Raw genomic sequence first — 22,631 nt, 5'->3', positions numbered from 1 at the left:
TTATCATCATGTAACCTTTTAAGCACTGAGAATATGCATTACAGTTTTAATAGGAAACAGATGTATCTAATTTATGCTGCCCCTTTAATTACCCTAACATTTTAATTATATCAAATAAAAAAAAAAAAATATCCCGAAATACCACTTAGCATTTATTTCTCTAAGTCAACATAAAACAATTCAGCTTTTTTCTAAATTGCATGTTCAAAATTCAGAAACAAATTAACAGCTCTAAAATCCCAGAATAAAATCACTGAAATACCTGAGTTTGTTTATTGAAATATTGATTTGGGAACCTACCCTCTATTTAAAAAGAAGTCTGACTTGTGCATTACAAGACAGATAACTTCACTGATGTCAATCATACCATTGGGAGTGGTAGTTTTATCATTTTCATAGTAGCTCAGAAAGCCACTTTCCAAAGTGCACCATCTTTTGTTGCAATCTGTGATTAAAGAAATAATAGCGAAGTCAGTTGGCATAATAATAAAACTTACAACTTCCAACAGAAGTTGTCTCACAGGATATATAGCTGTGTTGTAACAGTAATACATTTATGATGAAATCTCAATCTCATTGACTTCAGTGGGCCAGGAAACCAATGTGTTGATATTACATAACCTACAGAAACTCTAGCACATTGTAATTTAAGAAAAGAATATTTCAAATATAACATAAATATATTAAACCATTTCATAAGTTAACTTTACCATTCCATAGGGCTTTTACTTTACTTGTTGTGGGAATTGATGGGGGAAGATCTAGTACACAATACCATGTTACATGTTTAGCAGAAGAGAGTTAAGGAAGTAAAGAGGAAACATGCTGTAAAGTTAGAAAGGCTGAAAGCTACAAGAACAGTATATTCTGACAAGAGCTTACAGCAAAATGAGTGAGTGAATGAGTATGCAGTAGCCAAAAAAGGCTACTCTTTCTTTTATGTTACTGGAACTAGAGGCCAAAACCAAGTCAATCTGCCTTCCATTATTTGGTAATGCTTGGGTATCTACTCACTGTGATAAGATCAAGAAAAACAATTTAAAGCTTTCAAATAGTCTAGAAAACGCAATGTGATGTATGCTAGAACTTGTATCCATTGCACATTACTAGAAAACACAAGAAAAACACCATCAGAAGTTGTGATATTTAACATGATTAATTTAAAAAAAATAAATGCAACCAAAATAGCACAGGGTGGCAAACTGAAGAACAGAAAAACTAATAGAACATCAGTGCTTGAGCTCAGTTCTCTCCTACTGCAGGCCCAAGTGTCAGATAGTAATTAAATTGTACAGAATTTATTCCTGTATATTGGGGGAGATAAGTGGAAACATAGGAGACAGGCAGTAGCTATAGACATTTCAGGATGGCATGTTCATGTTAGAATGAATTGGAGAGTTCCCTTCTTGCTATTCACACATGTACCTGGCAAGGGTAAATTCATTTAGTAACACTGTAGTTTACAGAATGCTAGCATTATTAGGCTGCTTTCAGCATGTAACAACTTACAGTTGCTGAGCATAGAAAAATTACCTAGTCAGGAATTCTATCTTCAAATAACTTTCAATTAGATATATTGAAGTATCTAGTAATTGTCATCTATACTTAAAAAAAAAAAAAAATATATATATATATACATGGTGGAGGAAAAAATTCTGCAGAGCAACTTAAAAGTGTTATTTGGCATACCTAAGGCCAAATGTCTGCTCACTCTTATGAACCTACAATATGAATGCATCACATGACATAGTATATTTATCACTATTTGCTACTCAAAATATTCATGCATTCATTCTAGCTTATATCTAGTTCTTAAAATTCCTATAAAGCTGCAAATATTCTAGTAAAGTATTTGTGAGAATTTGGTAAAACAGCTCTGGAACAAAAAACACAAAAATCAAACAAAAACCCCAAACTGCAGTTGTAGTTAGTCAATACTTATTTAGTACATTATCTCATATTTCATCCAATTAGTTTTTCTGTTATTTGTTTTATGATTTATACATTTTATAAATATATCTGTACTATTTTATTAGTACTTATTTATATTATTACTTGCTACCTAGTTCTAGCTATATTCTGTCTAAATACACATTTTAAATACTAAAATAAACATAAGATAAAGGGTTTGAAAATGTATAGGTTTACAGGATTTGAGCACCAAATTCGGAGGTTTTGACCGTTTAGAACTTTTTGACCCCCCAGCTCTCCCTCCTCCCACCCCCCAAAGCCTCTTCCACAAAGTAGTTCACTACTTCAGTAAACTGTTACAACTCTCAAGGAAAATCTTGTAATGTCAAGGCTTTTAACAGGGCTCCATAAAACCTTTTACACTAAAAACAGAAGCAAAAAAGTCAAACCTGGGCCACTAAACCCCTAACCTTTAATTTTTGATCTACTACATCAGAATATCACCAGTGTTTGAGCTCTCTTCCTGCTGATCATCAACAGCTGTTAATTAATAACTTCCTTCAAAAGTTATGCACCCCTGCTGAAATCACTGATGCTGCTATAATGAGAAGTACACACAAAGTTGGCTTACTCTCTCCTGCACTATCTGAAACTCAAATAATGAAAAACTGGACTGTATTTTCAGGTGTCCCACCTGTTTGTTATAAAACCTGGGTCCAATTCACAGCACTGAATCATTTCTCGACTGTCCTTTTATCGTTAGGGGCTTAGCCCACAAAGGAATAAAAGTTTTCTACGACAACAAACACAGTGCTTAAATTTTCAGCCTTTGGCACTAAAGGTAAGGCTGACAACTGCCTCAGAAATTCGTAACACTGAGGAAGAGCTTAATTCTAGCTTAATGGTTAGACAGGCTAAAAGGATTCTGGCTTGCAGCCCTTTCCACAAACAGCATTAAATAAAATTATAAAATCAATAGATGAAAAGCTCAATGTACTTTGGGACAGGGCCCAAAATTTAGACAAGTGCTATAATCCCCAGTGAGAGAATGGTGCTCCCTCTATGGCCCAGTGAAAACTCAGTTAGCAGCAAGTCAGAACTGCTTCAACAGAACAGTTTATTTCCTTTCTCTAGAACTAAACAGCTAGGTCACTTTTTTCAGTAATGTGACCTTCTTACTTGAATCCTTACAGGCAGAGGAGGGAACTGAAACTCTATCTCCCACACATTAGTACTCTAATCATCAAATTATTTTCTAAAGACAGTGAGAAGGAATAAAAAAATATTACTACCTATTCCCAACAATCTGCAATGTGCATATACCATATTACTTCATGTAAATGAGACTTTATAAAGGTAGAAACAGTTCTTGATGTAGAGAAAAAAAAATCAATACATAAGGGGAAAAAAGATAACATGATTTATGTTTTAAATAGAAAAAAACCCTTTTGTCATAATACTTCTTACACGTAGCTGAGATACATTAGACCCCACAGGCAAGAGTAGTTTCTATTTCAAAATTGCAGGGTTTTTTTTGTTTTGTTGTTGTTCAAACAATGTTATATTACATATTCCTCCCTTTTCCTGTTTGTCATTTGTCTTCTTGAACTGCAAATGGTCAGGGAAACCTGTCTTCCTATGTATCTGTAAAGCACACATCCCAGAAACATCAGCCCTGACAAACAAATGGGTAATTCAACTTTAATGCAAAAACAAACACCCCCTAAAAAAATTCCCCAAAAACCGAACAGCAGAACATCTACCATTTACAAGACACTATCACAATTTCAGAGGCCAAAACCTGAGCTGAGAGAAATCTGGTTCCTTTCTGTTTACTCTATATTCCTCCAAGTAGTAAGTGCAAGCCTACGCAATAATCTACAAGCTTTTAAAGCAGCTTCCTTTCTGTCAGCTAAAAACTTATGATGGAAGACAGTCAAAATTCAGTTGTTTCTTGTCTGACGGCTTTCTTCATAAATATTGTTAAGCCATCCTACTAGTGATGTTCACTCCCACTGCATCTCCCCCAAAAGTACTCCAGAAGACAATCTCTGAGCATTTATAGCTAAATCTTCAATCTATACAGGTATTTACAAATTTATACTGCATTTCTAACATACCACTGTGTTAGAAGAGACCAGCAGAATTGCCTTGTATCCACTCTCTACTTCTCTTAGTGAGGTCTTTTTTTTTTTTTAAAGTTTTTTTATTAATATAGATTCCCACAATGCAGAAGACAAGGTCTGCACTTAGAGCAAGTAGTAGTGAGGTGTACAGTTATTCATCTCTTTCTGTCACAAAGATGTCCTTGTTAACAAATCCAAGGTTGCTGAGGAATGTCTGTGATCAGGCATTAGTTCTGTTAATCACCCAATGCTTTCAAGAATCCGGACCCACACTAACATATAGATTCTTCAAAAGCGTATTTAAATAAGAGCTATGTGCTTTAACACGCTTTATCTCCACTAAGGATCTTAAAGGCATACACCACAAGAATATGGACATAATAATTCAAAAATACGTATATTTTTGACACAGGATGCCATGTCAAGATTTTAGGAGCAATAAACTCAACCATAAATCAGTTCAGGTTTCAAAAATCCACATCATTTATTCATTTAGATGGAAGAAAAATATAGGAACACAAGTGGGGAGAAAAAAGGGGAAAAAAAATCTAAGAAAATTATCTGATAACATCTCTCACAAAAAAAATCACAGAAGACTGATATACACAGAAGACCACGTATTTCTACTGTGATGTACACATATTTACACTCCACAATGCTCAATTTGATGTAAAGTTGTTGGAAGTACTCATTTCTACTTGGAATACTTTTAAAATCTCTGAGTCTGAGAAATATCCTAGATGTTAGCCATGTGAACTCTTACTAAAAAGTCATTGACACTTTTAAATAATTTCTGGAATGTCACCGTTTTAGATGGAAACTACTTTTTGGCAATTAGTAACATGCATCTAAAATATAAATAAAGTGAAGTGTTTCTAAGTGGTTTTTATTTATCAGTAACTGTTGATAACTGAATAATTTTTCAGTAGTTCAGTTTTCTTCCTTTGTCAACCACTGAATAAAGCAATCAAGACAATCAATATTTTACCCGAAAGAGGTTAACCAAATCAAAAGGCGGCATGTCATATCAGACATTCTATCTTTTAGAAAGTAATGTAAGAAGTTAAAAAGAACCAAATTCATCCAAACTATACATGTTCATGTATTATTAAAATACATAAAGTAAAATCGAAATACCTTCTTTTAATTTCTTCTCCGTAAGAAGCTTAGCAGTGTTAGAAGAAACTTTGTATAAGAATTCACAAAGAAAGGTGGAATGTGAAGAATCTTCAGAGAAGCCACTTTTAAAACAAGTATCAGAGTTTGGGAAATCTATCAAATGACAAAGGATTAAGTAACATACAGAACTTCAGTTGTATCAGTTATAACTATTTCTCCACAGGTCCTTCTAACTGAGTATCTGTAGATACATAGTTGCTCTGTAATATCTTTACTACAACACAGATACATCTTAATGATACATTTTTATAATTAAAGTTAAAATTCTTAACTAATATGAAAAACATTGGTTCATATTTGTTACAACATTACCATTGTCTACCACTACTTGCCAATGTAAACTAAAATACTTTTTTCTGGTATACTAAGCTTTTATTTTCATCTCTTATGTAACATACTTCAACAGAAGGGGATTGTTTCTCTTGAGGGCTTATCTGGAAGTTTACTACTAACTCTGGCAGCAGACAGACAATGATTCAAAGAATCACTGTCAACCTGAAATGACCTACCCTTCTCTGAAGAGAAGAACAAACACTAGCACCAGCACATGGTGATGCTGCCTTGGCTGGGAGGCTAAAAGTAGAAAAGACAGAGCTGAAACAAGCAAACCTCTCTCTCTAAGTAGCCTTAGGACTACTTGAGAGCATAGTTAGCAATGCTTGCTGCATGTTTGCACAGTGACTGAGCTCAACATCCTACAATTCAGTGCCTGGCACTTGTGACAGAGCAATGCTCAGGGAGAACTTAAGGCACCGTGCTTGCTCTAAGTAGCCCTAAATCATTCCTACATTTCCCACTAAAACTTCCGTTGTTCAAACTATGCAGTGTTACTCTGCAGAGTGGCATAAGACAATGGAAAGTTGGTCCAATATTATGTCCACAATGCTGGCTGCAGTATAGCATAGCTAATTTTTTCCAGAGCAAATCTGCATATGAACTTGCATTCCCAGACTGCTTAGATACTGTGCAGCCCTTTTAAAAGATACACTCAAACACTTTAATACTCTACTATTCATTTATTTATTTATGTTTAAGAATGGCTTTCTGTTTTCAGGAGCCTCATAACAGTCACAGACTGCAGCCAGAACTGTTGATTTTCAAGGCCAAAGTTTATCACATGCTGTAACAGAATTTGTGATCTGAAAAAAAGTAGTTTACTGGGATAGATCATATTACAGGTTCAAGACATGAATTTTATTTTGGGAGGAGAGTTTGTGAAAAATCAGGTAGGTTTGTGTGCAGTAGGGGTAGATATTAATTCAAATAATTTTTAAGAAAAAACAAAGCCTCAGATGAATACTTTAGATACATGATAATATGTATCCAATAATAGTTATATACCCATTTTTTCTGGTAAAAGCCTGATAATATTGGCAGAGCGGATGATATCTTCCTTCTGTGTTCTAAAGAAGGGTATGAGGTCTATGGTTTATCACTGTCTTTTTGTTATTTTTTTAAGTCCTAATCTTGATGGCTGAGCAAAATTAAAGTAACTTGTACATAATTGCATACACTGTCTGATGAAATATAGTTAACACCATCACAACTCCTCCTCTGCTATACCACTGCTGTTCAACTCAATGCCAATTCTTCTTCTGAATTCCTCCTTCCTTCCCTTTTGTTCAATATAAAATCAGAAGATCAAAACAAAGAGAATGTATCCTACCTGAGAACTTATTATGGTACAGGAATTCCATCTGCAGTCTTTGTCCAGCTTTCTTGGCTAATAAGTATGGAGTACTGTAAACAGGGTCTCCAGTGGCACACATAGCATCAGCCCCACTAAACAGCAACATCAGAGTTTCTAGCACATCTTGTTTAACTACGGCAGCACACAGGGCCTTATCATGGAGAAGGAAAATAAGAAGTCTGTTTAAATTAGAAAGTTATTGGTAAAAAGTACATGTAATTTAGATGCAAATCCTTTCACCTCCAATATGGTACCCCTGAATTTTCAAAGACCATAAACACTGAGAAGTAGCAGGAAACACGAACTATGGTCTGAACCTAAAAAAGGGCAACAACAACAAAAGAAAACCCAAACCATCATCAACCCAAACCCTGCAAGATGTTGCTCCCACAAGTTTTACTTGGGAAGGATAACATGAACACAACTGGAGGGGAAGATTGTTTATTTACATGAAAAACTCCTCTTCATTCTCCTTCACACACCAAAATACTAAAGAAAAAAAATATTATTTCAGACCTTAAAAGTTCAAACAAAGAAACTAGATTTGTTCCTTAAACTCTATTACTATGAAACAGACTAAAATTCATAGGTAGTTCTTCAAAACTATGGTCACAGTCATTAAGACAACTATTCTTGAGGCTATCCTGATACATGATCTTCTCCCTTGAGATTTAAAGATCTCACCACATCCTAAAACATCAGTCTCCTTTCATTTCTCTATACATAAGAATTTTTTTTTTTTTTCCCCCCTTTCAAAATGCTGGCCAAAACATTAAACCCAGGAGTAGCTACACAATTACACTGAATAAATGACATCTCTCCAGTCCAAACCACAATAACATTTAGATGTTACTGTCTCCCCACAGTCTCTGCATACCCTTTGAGACAATTTGACTCAGGAAACTGAATGCATTAGCATTGTAATATATGTGCATTTATAGTCTCTTATATTTATAATCCCTAAACAATCATGACTCCAAAATCAACAGATATTAGAAGTCCATCAAATGGACATCAAAAATTACACAGAAATTGATAATTATAATTAGAATTTTCTACTTTATAACTTTAAAGAATTTATTTGTGTTATTTGTGTAAAATGAAAGAGCGTGAACACATTTTTCATCATTAATTTTGGCTTATTTCCAATTAGCTACAAGCTACTATGTAAGCATGCATGAGCTATTTTCACCATTGATAAAACTGAATCATCTAATGTACTGGAATGTTAGATGTCAGACATAAAAGATAACAAAAACATGTAAAGAAGGAATATAAGGAAGTGAAGTTGGAATTTGCATCCCTAGAGTGTGTATTTGAAGAAAAGTAAAGATCCAGATTCATTAATGGCTCTGGAACACATTATAGGCACCATATAGGTACCATAACCTTCTACAAACAAACTGCAAAAACTAAGAAATAAGAAATCATTAAATGAGTCCTGTAAAGGCTCCAAAACAACCTTACTCAGCTGTGCAAATATCACTCATGATTCTGACTTTACTTCTCACCATTTTAGCAAGATGACCAAATTGCACACTGATAAAGTACAATACAAAAGGTATGGTATGGGCTTACACATGCTAGTATTACCTTATTCAACTGTTCCTTGGTCTTGTAGGCAAAAGGTGCTTTCCTGAATTTTCCCTCTTTGTATTTCTGTGTAATGAATGCTATCCTTTTTTGTGCAGGGGCATCCATATGCAGCTCTTCATCTGGAGGAAGATTTCCTGCCCAAAAACTGTTTGCCCTCTTATTTCCAATGATGATAAAGAGCTGGATGAGGTGCAAGACAAAAAATAAGCAAAATAGCATGGAGGATATGAGGCTAGCCTCTAAACAGTTTTCAGCGGCTAAAAGCTGAAAAAAGAAAGTTATTAAAGGAAAGAAAATTGCCTGCAGGAGATGGAGGCCTCTCTCAGTCACTGCCTTATGGTCATTTATAAATGAATAAAATCTATAGTCATCATTTACAATCAAGAGCAACTAAGATTTACAAGGCTAACCAGTTACATTATTTAAATACATACCAGAAAATACCAGTAGAAGGTCAGGTAAGACTAGCATATGTTTTAAAGAAAACACTTATGACTCAACCCTCTCTATCAGCACCATTTTTTAACACCCCAAGCAACTGAACTGGTAATGAGAAGTTTCCTTTTGTTTCCCCTCCCGAGTATTGCCCATCATGATTGCTCTCCAAAAGCATTTTATTTCTTTTTCCTCAAAAAAACTACATGCTTAGAGAAATATTAAGAGAAATTGCACAGGTGGTTATCAAAACAAATTAATATTTTGGATGACACAAAGGTATGTTATTACCAGAAACATCAAGTTTACTATAACAGCAGCGCGTTATTTAGCAGTTATACGTTCAGTATTCTTGTAGAGTAAAGCAATAAACAACTCGTATTCATGCAGTAGTTTTCCAGATGAAACAAAGAGTTAGAATATCACAATGTACCTCAATAAGTTCATTGCTCCAAATGCTGGCATCCATTTTTAGACTCCGGACCTTTGAATCTCTCGGTCCTAAAGATCTGTGCTGTCCTGAAAGTCCAAGAGAATTTTTACTTAAATAAAGCACTTGAACTGGGATTGTCTTCTGCTGATATAACAAAAACATTTAATGAAGACAGTTTTATTCTAATTGCTATTTTTATAAAAGGGTAGGTTTGACATTTGCATATAAAATAAAAGCACAATAAAAACCCCCCAAATTATAAAAAAAAAAAAAAAAAAAAAAAGAAAAAGGTGGATTGTATTTGATAGTAAAGAATAAACAAAGTAGGCTGGCTGATGTAGAATACTGTTGGGAGGGATTTTTTGAAAGAAAGCCTGGAGTTATAAACTATTTCCCTGAATCTACTGCTTAAGCACATATTTAAAAATAAAACATGATAGAACTAGATTTTTAGTAGTATCTGAAAAAGCTATCCCTACTGGCAGTAAAATATGCCTTGATGTAATAAAATTAATACCCCAAATTTATACACGGAAAATTGTTATCCTTTGGCATCCAGCCTTGCAAAAGCCAGCCATTTCCCACACAGTGCTCATGTGTCTTAATTTCCACTAATTGTGAAAAACTGTTCATCTGAGGGAAACCAATCACCTTACAGACCTGTCATTTATGCATGGAAGTACTGTAGAATAAGGATGACCTTGGTATTAAAAAAAAAAAAAAAAAAAAAAAACCAAAAAAAACACAAACCAAAAACCAAAAAAAAAAAAAAAGTTATGTTCACTTTTTGTTTGTCAAAACTTTCACAAGGATGGCACTGCAAAAATGAAAAAAGCCATTTCAAGGACATACACAAATATGCAAATATGACATTTTGTAGAGCCCACACAGCCTGCCATTAATTACTCTACCTGCACACTTCTTACAAATGACAACACAGAGATTGATGGATGCCCAGTCAGGACTGGGAGCTTTACAGTCTGCACAGCTCCTGTTGGATTCATTGAACCAAATCTTCTCAGCTACTTCATAATCAGACAGAGTTTCAGCTATCGATTGCTGCAGTGCTTCAATCCAGTCTTGTTTCTCTCTTTCCGACTCTGCTGTAAAGCTGAAACAATTGACTTTTCTGTGTTATTGATCTTTATTTTAAAGCCCAATTAAACATAGTCTGTAGTCTCTCTTATTACATCTACACCCAAAATCACAGTCAAAAAATCTTCCTCTACACAGATATAAATACTAAGACAGAACATATTATTTCATATTTTTAGTCAAAACACCCTGGTTTTGTGTTCAGTTTTCAACAAAACCACCACTAGCATTAGCTACATAGCTTTTGTAACGTTCAAGTTATGTTCCTGAACTATTTTCAATCTTTTTATGTTACAACATGTGAAACTTAAAGCCCAAACCTTTACAAAAGCATAGAATGACCTACAGAAACACAGAGACTTGATGAGGAGTAAAAGAGGACTTGCTAACTACAACAGCCAAAAAATGCTTTTCATTTAAATTGATCTTTTTGAAAAATATAAACAGCAAAGAGCAAACACCAACATGGTGATGGCTTATAGAAAGTCCAAGAAATAGCTATCTACCAGCTAGCCACAGATTCAAATCACTGATCAAGACTAATTTGCCTGTCACTCAAGTAAACTGAGAGTGAAAGGAAATTCTTTGTTAACATTTATCAAGCCCAGAAGCACAAAGTGATTTCTTCTTCTTGTGCATTACTGAGATTTCATTTAAGAAACACTATGACACATAACAAAACGCTTTTATTAGCATATACTTTAATTTCCTTAAAAATCATTACAAGTCACAGCATCAGCTGAAGTGAAATTTTCTACTGATTTCAATGGAGGATTTCTACAAGGGATGGCACATGCATGACTTTTATTTTTGAATAAGATGCTTAATATTAAATGGATGCAGCACTATTTCATTACTGCAGTTCATTATTCTTTAAGATGGTGTCAAGTTGTTAAAGTTAGGGGTTTTTTTTCATTCTGCCCTTGCAGAGAATGAACAAATAAGGTTAAATAAAACTATGAATCTGTGGGCATAGGATGGCTACTCAGGGAGGTAACAGATGAAGCTAAACAAAAAGAAAGAAAATCTTTCAGTTTTTAAAAAAATGCTGAGCATTCTTAATGAAAACATTTCCTTTTCATCCAAAGTAGGTAAGTCACTGTAATATGAAGCAAGTCTTTCTTAACTGTATTAGTTATTTGTATATTTTGTAATGTAAATATTCAAGTTCTCACCTAAAGCTTTTATAAGGAGTAATTATTTCAAAAGATTGCTTTGCAGTCCGATCCACTTGTTTTACATTTGCCACATTCATAGGGATTAAAGTGATACCAAATCCTGTTTTAAAATCCTAAAGAAAAGACAGTAAAAGTTCAGGGTTTTATCGTTCAAGAATAAAACATGTACAGAACAATTAAATCAGCATGGTTCAAAAATCCAAGGTCAGTAATATACATTTTGGCCACAACTTGCAAGGTCCTTCTAATACATTAATGAATAAATAAACTAATACTAAATTTTGTCCAAACACTACACTTCTAATTGCTAGAATGACCTTACTCGATTGTTGGTATGAGAAAAAACACACACTGTAACTATTAATAAAGGAACAAAAAAAAAAAAAAAAAAAAAGGTTAAATAACAGATTGCGTTAAAACATGGATCCAAAACCAAGGAAGTGTCTAACTTAAATCATGCTTTGGTGACTAAATAATGCTTATACATCTAAATCCTTCTCATAGACAGCAGTTCTACCTGCTTTTCAACAGATTATTTTAACAAAGTAAAATATATTATGTATAAAATTCTTTCCTAAACATTTCGTTGCTCATGTTTCTGATTTATTACATGAACTAAACGTTTCAAATCTTTGAGAAAAAAAGTCTTGTACAGCACCTAAAACAGACAAAGGGTTATCTGTAACTTAATTATTATAAATGCTAAGCATTTTTGCCGTAAACCATGAGAAATTATTTTCCCTGCATGGAACAAAGTACTTAAAATAAAAATCAATCTTATATTAACACAGTGGAGAAATAAAATGTTCAGTGAGCTCTTGTGAGGATCTCTCAAATGTATGCATTTTGGAAACACTGATTGGCAAATATGTTATTACTGATCCCTTTGGAACACAATGAGTATCATCATCTTAAACTGATTTAGATGTTCATCTAATGGTAGTCACCTCCACAAGTTTAATTTCTGGAAATATTAACATACTTCTTGGAAATAGTAACTGCATCAGAAAGAAAAACAAACTACATCACCCAAGAAAAAGCCAAATCTATGTCTTGCCATCTGCAAGATGTTCACTAAGTTATCTCTCACATGACAAATGGGTACGGGCTGATAAAAATCCAAGCACTGAAGGGGAAAAGCTCCAGTTACCTGCCTGTGCAGAGGAGATTGTTATTCTAGTAAATACATATTTAAACCTGCATCACTTACAAGATTATCCTCATAAGATTTTCAAATTTTGTGAGCATTAAAGCCCACATAGATGATACCGTATTAAGTTTATGTGGCAAAATTTTGGTAGTGGGGAGGGTGGCGGGGGCTACAGGGGTAGTTTCTGTGAGAAGCTGCTAGAAGCTTCCCCATGTCCAAAAGAGCCAGTGCCAGCCAGCTCCGAGATGGACCTGCCACTGGTCGAGGCCGAGCCCATCAGCAACGGTGGTAGCGCCTCTAGGATAACACATTTAAGATAGGAGAAAAAGTTGCTGCACAACTGCAGTTGGAGAGAGGAGTGAGAATATGTGAGAAAAACAAATTCCACGGGCACAAAAGTCGGTGAAGAAGGAGGGGCAGGAGGTGCTTCAAGCACTGGAGCAGAGATTCCCCTGCAGCCCATGCAGGTCCGCAGTGGGGCAGATATCCATCTACAGCCCATTGAGGACCACACGCTGGAGCAGTTGGATGCCCAAAGGAGGCTGTGACCCCCAAGGGAAGCCCACACTGGAGCAGGCTCCTGGCAGGATCCATAGCTCCATGGAGAGAGGATCCCACCCTGGAACAGGTTTGCTGGCAGGACTTGTGAACCCATGGGGGACCCACACTGGAGCAGTCTGTTCCTGAAAGACTACACCCCATGGAAGGGACTCACACTGGAGCAGTGTGTGAAGAACAGTAGCCCATGGGAACAATTCACATTAGAGAAGTTCGTGAAGTGAAGCCAGTGGGAGGGACCCCACTCTGGAGCAGAGGAAGAGTGTGAGGAGCCCTCCCCCTGAGGAGGAAGGAGCAGCAGAGACAAAGTGTGATGAACTCACTGCGACTCCCCATTCCCCATCCCTCTGCACTGCTCAAGGGGAGGAGGTAGAGAAAATCAGGAGTAAGGTTAAGCCCAGGAAGAAATGAGGGGTAGGGGGAAGGTGTTTTAATATTTAGTTTTTATTTCTCATTAACCTACTTAGATTTGATTAGTAATAAATTCAATTAATTCTCCCCAAGTTGAGTCTGTTTTACCCAAGACAGTAACTGGTGAATGATCTCTCCCTGTCCTTAACTCAATCCACAAGCTTTGCATTCTATTTTCTCTCCTCTGCTGTGGAGGAGGAGTGATAAAGCGGCTCAGGTGGGCACCGGGCATGCAGGCAGGGTGAACCCACCACAACTTCACAAAACTTTTTTCACTTCATTCCCCTCTTTCAGGTATGAGCAAATAAAAAGATCATTTTAGCCATCACTGAGAAGGCTAAATCTGGCATAAACCACACATATGGGTCTACGCTCAAGAGGAAGTACTAATTATATCACATGAGGCACTGAAGAGAATTATTCCATGAAAGGCATTATAGTGTCCATTTTAAAATTATATTTATAAAATGTCATATTTTCTACCAATTAAACATAATGTGCAATTAGCCAGCTAATGTTTCCTTGCCAGACTTCTTATTAATACTTTTTTTTTAATTTATTTTTATCTTCTTTTACCTTTAACAGTAATGGCATGGAGCCCAGGTGCGGAATTCAGCAGAAACCTTGTTGAAAAGTTACTACTTTATAAAAAGTACACTGGCTTAGCCACTCCTTATAGAATATATTTTTAAGCATTTCCACCTTTTTTCTACCCTCACATCCTGTAACATAGACATTTTTATTCTCCCCCCGTCGTATTCAGCCCCGACCCCATTTTTCTATAAATCAATGGTTTTCATATTGACACATCTGCCTTAGAAGAGAGCAGAGAGTTCTGTGAAGCCGATACAATACCTAATTCATCCTCAAAGATCAGTTCTATGGGAAAGGAGTAGGCAGAATAATCTCATTTGGGGTATGAACTTGACAGCACACTCTCTAGCAGTAAAGCATTCTTCAAGTCAGATATCACCAGTGAGAGAAACAAGCATGAAATACAGAGTAAAAGAAAAAAGACTGAGGATAGAAAAATACTAAATTTTTATTTCTATTAGCATCAGTGTCTTAAATCAAATGATCAAAATGAAGGAGAAAAAAAAAAAAAAAAAAAAAAAAAAAAAAACCATCACCTTTAGCTTTCTAGAACTAAACAGTTTGCACTTCTGAGATGTAAATTGGATGCAGGTTTCTTTTTTGGGTTTCAATTATTTCAAATAATTGGACTTAAGAAGTCCTGACTTTTAAAGGACAGGTAATGAGACTATACTTCTACTCGAACAAGAGTGCAATGCCCCCCTGACCATATTCGTGGCCTCCTCTGGACAGGCTCAAGCAGGTCCACGTCGTTATACTGGGGGCCCCAGAGCTGGACACAGTACTCCAGGTGAGGTCTCACAAGAGTGAGGTAGAGGGGGAGAATCACCTCCTTGTACCTGCTGGCCACCCTTATCAATGCAGCCCAGGATATAGTTGGCTTTCTAGGCTGTGAGCATATATTTCTGGCTCAGAGTCAGTTTTCCACCCACCAATACCCCAAACACTTCTCCTCAGGGCAGCACTCAATCCACTCATCATCCAGAAAAGTCCCTGAACAAATAGTTGCAGCAAAGCCATCATACTTTCTAGCCGCTGATAGCCATATCTTCAAGGAATTCAAACCAATTCATGCTTTGAGGCCTCCAGAGCATCCTATTTCATAAACTTTTCAAAGGCTAATTGTACAAAAAAGTAGTTGCTTTTGTGCATGTATGTTGTTTTGTTTTGGTTTGGTTTTTTAACCTGGTAATTGAGAATTTCATTACTTGATGTTAGAGAAAATAAACGGTAAATAAACTTCATTCATCTACCTAACCCATACCATTCCTTCTTTAAAATCTCTATTCTATATTCCCTTTGGTCTTTTCTTTTTTTTATGCCTTCAAACAGCTAGCTACGTCCACTTTCTTTGGAGAAAAAAGGGGGCAGGCTGCATGGAAGGACCCTGAAGGCTTAAGATTGCACATGTTTACGTATGTGAAGACAGACACTAAAATTTGTTGTACTGAACCTAACAGTGCAGGACTAAGGAAGCACTCTAGAAATTAAATGCATTCATTTGAAGGCCTTTACCTTTAGCTGGAGCACCAACCCTCCAAAACTGGCACATGTACCCAGTGTATGAACGATCTCACTGAAGAGAGAATAACTATTATGTTTTAAATTCAGCGCATAAGAACTTACAGCACTGAATTTCAGTGTGAGGAATGCCAGAAAGTTTAAGAAATTGGAAGTGACAAATATACTTTTCAGAACTGAAGATGGTGGCAAATTAACCAATTTCATTGGTACATTGAAGTTATTTCTGTAATAGTCCAAACTCTTTATGGTAACTGTACAACACTTGGCATAAACTAGGCTTTATGAGCGACAGGTACAGTGGAATCTAATTTTTAAAGTTCAGAATTATATGCTTTCAGGAGTGTAGTCTTATGCTCTCCTTCAGAAACAGAAGTGAGAATTGGTTCAGGGAAGGAAGAAATGCTCCACTTCAAAAGATAAATTCATTCACTTTGAGTGCACAAGAGGACAATAGGGCCATTCAAGCACTATACAAAATGTACTGACAGCAAGACCAAGCAGTATCTTTTCAGAATAAGAACTGTCTTGCTTCTACAGACTGAAAACTCATTGTTTCAGATAGATTAAACTGTGTTAGACTTTGACAAAAGAAAAAAGTTTAAGATTCAAAAATGCACAGAGAAAGCTGAGGGTTGAGTGTTTTTTTCTAAATAGGTATGTCTTAAATATCTATATTTATATTGCCTGCATGAATTTGAAGAAAGGTTGAAAAATGGGTTGACAATAAGAGCTTCTTTAAAAAAAAAAAAAAAACACACAAAAAAAACAAAACCAATTCTTCAGTTCTTTACAGATATAATAATAGATCAAAAGTATTCGCTAAACAGCACAGTCAACTGAAGGCTAAAAACACTAATAGGGCAAAGTAGTTAACTGTGAGATGATTACTGGCTTTCTGGTAAGCTGTTGTTCCTTTCTGAAGGAGGAATGATTACAATGTGTGAGTCCTGCTGTCATTATTACCCCTGTCTGCAAAAGACATAACCTATGAACACCTGTCATCTGTATATAAACTGTGAAATAATAACTTCTTTTTTTAAAAAACATACCTTTAACTTGTATATATAAAGTGCATACCAGTGTAGCCATAATATATTATGTTTTCATAGGCAAAAGCTACCCTGTGACAGGCTTTACTAACCTTTCTTGGATTATACTCTGGATAAAATTCAAGGAGGTTCAAAATTAGTTTTCTACCTTTTCTAATGTACCACTACTCTTTTACAGGCACAGAAACAAACACAAAGGCTAAGGAAAACTTAAGTACATGTATGAATAAAATCACGCAGCTACATCTAAACAAGCCCAATTTTCAGAGTTGTTGAAGACATAACTTTTGATATGTTGTCTTAAAAATACAGGCCCAGCTATCTTTCTCTATGGAATTCTTAAATCTGTAATCAGAGGTTGAATCTTGTGGGTTTTGGTTAATGAATGGACCTTTTGTACAAGACTACTCTTCTTCTCCCTGGCAAGTATAATACTTATTCTTTATTTATCTTTTCCCTTTCACTCAGTTTTTCAGTAGCAACAGTTGGACTGGCAATTTTGCTGGTTTAGGCAAATCAAAGTTCATCTGAACATCTAGAGCTGCTGCTTACATTCTTAAACTTTTACTGTTTTAGTATTTATAATCATGTCTTTGGATGTGCTATCTTTTACAAATATAACATTATTTCCACAATATATAAAGCTGATTAAAAAAAAAAAAAAAACTTGCCACAGAAAAACATCTCAGAAACACCATCCCCTTAACCCCCCCCAAAAAACCCCAAACCAACCAAACAACTGCAATTGTAAGTTTACCCTTACCCCTCACATAAAAATTCTTGGAAATAGATCCCAAGTTTTATTTTAAGGTTAATTAACTCTACTATTTTCACATTAGAAATATGAGTCCATATTTTTATTCAGTTTTTTGCTAGAGGACTAAGGGGATAACAGCAGTAGAAAAAGGAAAATTGATGTCATGATTTCAGAAGAATATATTTCAACATACATACACACACATACATATATGCATACATATGTAAATATGTATTTGTAGCATATTTTGAAGTACAGAAAGTACAGAACCCTGAAGTACAGAAATAGTATGGGTATCTGCTGGGAGCATAATATTTTTGGAAATTGCTACATCAGCTGAGTATTCTGACTGCACATCAGTTTCCTTCCTGTAAATTAAGAGATCATGGTTCCTTTGCTTTTCTGTCTCTGGCTGTCAGATCTTGAAGTCATGCAATATTTAAGGGTGTGTACACACACACACACACACATACATAATAAGGCTCCAATTAAGCCTACCTGGTAAGAGGTACCATATAATACAAGAATACACTACATATAAACATACCTGTGTGTATGTGTCTATATATATATGTATGTTTGTGTTTATATCTGCACACATGCTTTTTTTTTTTAATACCCATCTTTTTTACCATTCTATCACTAGTTTACAAGAGGCCCATCCATATTTTTGACACTACTCTTTTTCCTACTGCCCATACACAGAAGGTTCTTTGCCTTTAATCACAAAATCTCTGATCAGAATTCCAAAACATGACCTTATATGTTTCCCTGAATTTACCTTTTCTATTTGCAATAGCTCCTTAGGTTTACTTTGGGGAAGCTACCACGAAGTTTGTAACAATTAGACTAAGACTTATTTCTGAAAGATCTGAGAATTCCCTTGGCAATTTAACATGATTTAGACTTTTCCTTCATTCTAGCCCCATGACATTTGATTCCCTTCAAACAAACAAATGAGTCCAGAGAGATTAAAAGCCAATAACTAGAATCCTTCAGATAAAGCAATCATAGTTTCTCTCCTCTCCTCCTTAACTGGAGGAATATATTTCAGCCTTTCCAGCTATTAAGGAAAGCTAACTTCAGCAACAGGAAGGTAGGAAAAATTTGTTTCCAGGTTAATGAAAAATTAAGACAAATTTATGTATTAGAGTTTAAAAAACAGTGACTAGTAATACAGAAATTGCTTTGATCATATTAATTCTTCCCCACAAGTCTATATCTCCCTTTAAACTACACTTTGGCTTAGCCTCCCCAGTTACTTTTCATCAGGCTTTTCAAATCTTTAGAGACTTACATCCCTCATCACAGCTTAAAATCTTTTAATACAGATTTTAGGTGATAGCTACATATCATGGATTGGAAAAAAAGCTGCCACAAATAAAGACATATGTACTCTTTCTTACAGTCTTCCAAATGAGGTCCCGAAACTATAGTGAAGCATATAGTTTATAATTACACACACAAAGAAATGAAGTTAAAAGTACATGAAGTTTGCCAACTCAAGTCCTCATGAGCAAGGATAAACTAGAATTCAGTTTGTCTGTGCATGTTAACTCTATAGCTTCATGCTCATCTGTTATGATACGTGAGGTAGTCACACCATCAATTTTAGGGTTTTTACTTAGCTAAGCAAAAAGTCCCTGAGTCCTGTAACAGAACTACATGAAAGCAATTTGAGCTGTTATTGCAAAACATTTTGTAATGACAACCTGACATCCAGAATTTTGGAGGTTAAAAAGAAGGAAGGGAGCAAAAGATGAGAAGGCGCTGACTTAGATTAGCTCTAGTCAGCGCCACGCAGTAGTCTGGCTTGCAGTAGAGTGTATTGGATATACGACTGGAGCATATCCCACTCCACATGCCTTTGCTGGTGAAGGATTCTTTCTGTAAGGTACTTTTCAACAGTGTGCAATAAAAAAGGCACAGGTTACTCCATGAAAATAATTAAAATTATCAAACAGTTACTAAGTAAACAATGCACCAAATGAGATAGCAATCCTGCAGAAGAAAATAGCATATTATATTATTAATACCTATTATTAATAACTAATGCACAATATTAAAATGTATACATCTAACTGGATGAAATTAAGGTTTTAGAAATAAGCCCAGTTTTCCCAAGTTCAGAGTGGGTGCACAAATCCGTAATCATGGTAATGTTATTTCACATAGGTCATCTTTGAATTTTCATTTTCAGCTAAGTCCTCTCCAAAAGTGAAGTTTACACAGTCACAGGAGCATCTGTCTCCCTACCTAACCTCAAGTGAGTTTTTACTCTAGATAAACTGTCTTCAATCAAAATCAACATAATAGTAGCCACTGAATGCCTCAGGTCTTAAGATTAAAGAACATAAGTCAGAGCAGAGGACTTGGACTCTAAGTTTCCCCACTCTCCTCCTCTCCAGTCCCACAAGGAAAGGCCTTAGCATATGATCATAGGGAATTAAAACAAGATGATACAATCTGGAAAGTGATGTTCGAAGACAACAGCTATAAATACATACACACATAAATTATAAGCTTCAATTTCTTAATCCTCAAAAACGAAGCAACACAATGACAACAGAGAGGAAAAGTTATAATTCCAAATATTCACAAGTGCAGAAACATGCTGAAAGGGGCAGGGGGGCATGGAAATCCATGCTGCAACTATGCCTTGCCATTACAAAAAATTTGTATGCTATGACATTTAGTGATGGTGCAATAACCTTTTCATTATTTCCAAAACTATTTGTGTGAGCTGTTGCGTCAATGCAAGGAATGGAATTCCACATAAAGTTGTACATTTTACCACAAAGTAATTTAAAGCTATTACTGGAAATTAGAGTTCATGACTTAAAGGCACCATAGTCATTTACATTACTGTTTTCGAAAAATACTGAAAGGACTGAATTCTTCAACTCTTCTACAAGTCAGATCTCAGCTGAGGTACAGAAAGTGTGATTCAGACCATACTCAATTCTGCATGCACATGCTTTCTTTTTCATGTCACTTAACATACTAGGGAAGCAAGTGTCTCATATCAGAGGCACACAAGACAGCACCAAGCATCAAAAGCAAGCTGGTAATACTACATACAAAACGTGGCTTGCTGCCTTCCCAACTACCCTGGCAGATACCAAGCAATAGTGAAAAAACTGCTCTCTTTGTTGCCAACCCTCCTCCCACACAAGACAATTACAGGCAAAGCTCCAATTTGAACCATTATGGTAACTACCTTCAAGCAGGGCTCCTCTGCAGCCTGGAGCTCATTCAGAAATCAGCATCTTATTAGCTAGAGAGGCTGAAGCAACTGCAGCCTGCCTTGGCTATGATCTTTACTTCTGCTGCTTTGTGAAACATCATGAGATGACATAACGATAGTGCAGATAAATAAATATGTAAGTAAAATTCAAAGCCTGTCATGTGCAAGTATAGCCTATACTCATACTTTTTCAGCCCTTATTCTTACTCCAATGGCCATTTATAACATTGTCTCATATGAAGAGAGGCAGTCGAGTTCCTTAAGATACACAGCTCATAACGCATGGAAACTGATTTCATTTCAGAGTTCATTTCTTGCTACTGGCTTCATACGTTTTTCATCCCAAAGGGATGCCAGTTTAACATATGCAAAACTTATTATTAACTGGAAATTCCTCAATTTTTCTCACTTTTATTGTTTGACCCCTTTGACCTGCCTATGATTTTTTTTTTTTTTTTTCATTTAGCTATAAAAGGTATCTCTATAGCCACTATCTCAAACTCACACAGTTTTAAATACTTCCCCTGTAGGGAGCACCCAGAGCACCTATTGCTAATACAAGGAGATTTTTAAACATAGTTATTACTATTAGAATTTTAAGCTGCCATCTGGACTCTTCTTTGGAAGTGCTTTATAACTGGAAATGTTCTTGGAAGATTTATCAAGACTATTCTCTGGAGACCAGAACAATCTGTGTATTTTAGAAATATCATGTATAGTTATGGTTTTCTGCATTCACATCTTTGTCATTCTCTTACTGAATCTTTACATATACACCAAAGATCTAGCTATGTATTCATAGCCCAGACAAACTGCTAGCAAAGTGTTTGAACTCATAGAGGAAGGACAGATTGTGAATGTGTTTGATATTTTAAAATCTAGAACAGCGGTCACGCAAAATTGATGAAGCTCTTTATAGATGTTTTTGTACGGTTGTCACTGGACAACAGAGAAAACTGGTACAATACACCCACTGGCAAAGATCCCCTAATGAAGCAGGAAAATCCAAACAATAGAGTTCCTGATGTCCTCCAAATTTACCTCTGGAGATAAACAAATACAACATTGACCAGTAAAAAGTATCATTGACCATGCACAATGCTTTTACTTACTGACTGCAAATAGTAAGGTGCTAAGACAATTAGTCCTCACTGTATATATAAAAACTTATTTCATTTACAACCTCCTACTTCAGTAAAAAAAAATTGAATTCTATGATACCATATTTCACAACTACAAGTAATTCATAATTTCTCCTTCAATAAGTATTAGCAAAAGTAACATTTCCTGATGGAGAAGGTTTTCCAAAGTTTTTTTTCACTCATTAATCTCCAAGTAATCTCCAAAACTCAAAATATTTACAAAAGACAATTAATTTCAAAAATAAAAATGTTTCCAGACTTTCTAAAGTGCCACCCAAACAGGATTAACTATGATGGACACTTGCACATCTTAAAAAAAAAAAAGTATCTATGACTTGCCACATACCCTATATTCCAAACATACCTCATTTTATCACAACTGGATCACTACAGGATTTCCCTGCTGATGTTAATAAACCAGTTCAGATTTCTGATCCTATGAAACCGAATGGCCCTTCTGACATAAAAATGCAACAAAGCATACAAAAAAAACAACTTATTAGGAGTATTTTAATGAAACAGAGAGCTCTGCGTTGTGCTAACAGTCCTTTTTCCA

At 35.5% G+C, this 22,631-nt stretch overlaps 1 protein-coding gene across 3 annotated transcripts in view; it reads right to left on the bottom strand.

The window, feature by feature from the left end:
- The window catches only part of ARAP2 (ArfGAP with RhoGAP domain, ankyrin repeat and PH domain 2), a 138,345-nt gene that overhangs the window by 68,458 nt on the left and 47,256 nt on the right, over positions 1-22,631 (bottom strand). For all 3 annotated transcript variants that reach the window (XM_042808248.1, XM_042808249.1, XM_042808250.1), the window contains exons 10-16: positions 11,641-11,756; positions 10,282-10,481; positions 9,371-9,456; positions 8,500-8,682; positions 6,883-7,057; positions 5,175-5,309; positions 301-445 (exon numbers count right to left, since the gene is read on the bottom strand). In XM_042808248.1, the coding sequence (XP_042664182.1) occupies positions 301-445; positions 5,175-5,309; positions 6,883-7,057; positions 8,500-8,682; positions 9,371-9,456; positions 10,282-10,481; positions 11,641-11,756 (1,040 nt within the window). The remainder of the gene's footprint in view (positions 1-300; positions 446-5,174; positions 5,310-6,882; positions 7,058-8,499; positions 8,683-9,370; positions 9,457-10,281; positions 10,482-11,640; positions 11,757-22,631) is intronic.

This window comes from Tyto alba, unplaced genomic scaffold (genome assembly GCF_018691265.1).
Source record: "Tyto alba isolate M040663 unplaced genomic scaffold, T.alba_DEE_v4.0 Super-Scaffold_6, whole genome shotgun sequence".
Classification (NCBI taxonomy): Eukaryota; Metazoa; Chordata; class Aves; order Strigiformes; family Tytonidae; genus Tyto; species Tyto alba.
This window is presented reverse-complemented; position numbering and strand designations above follow the sequence as displayed.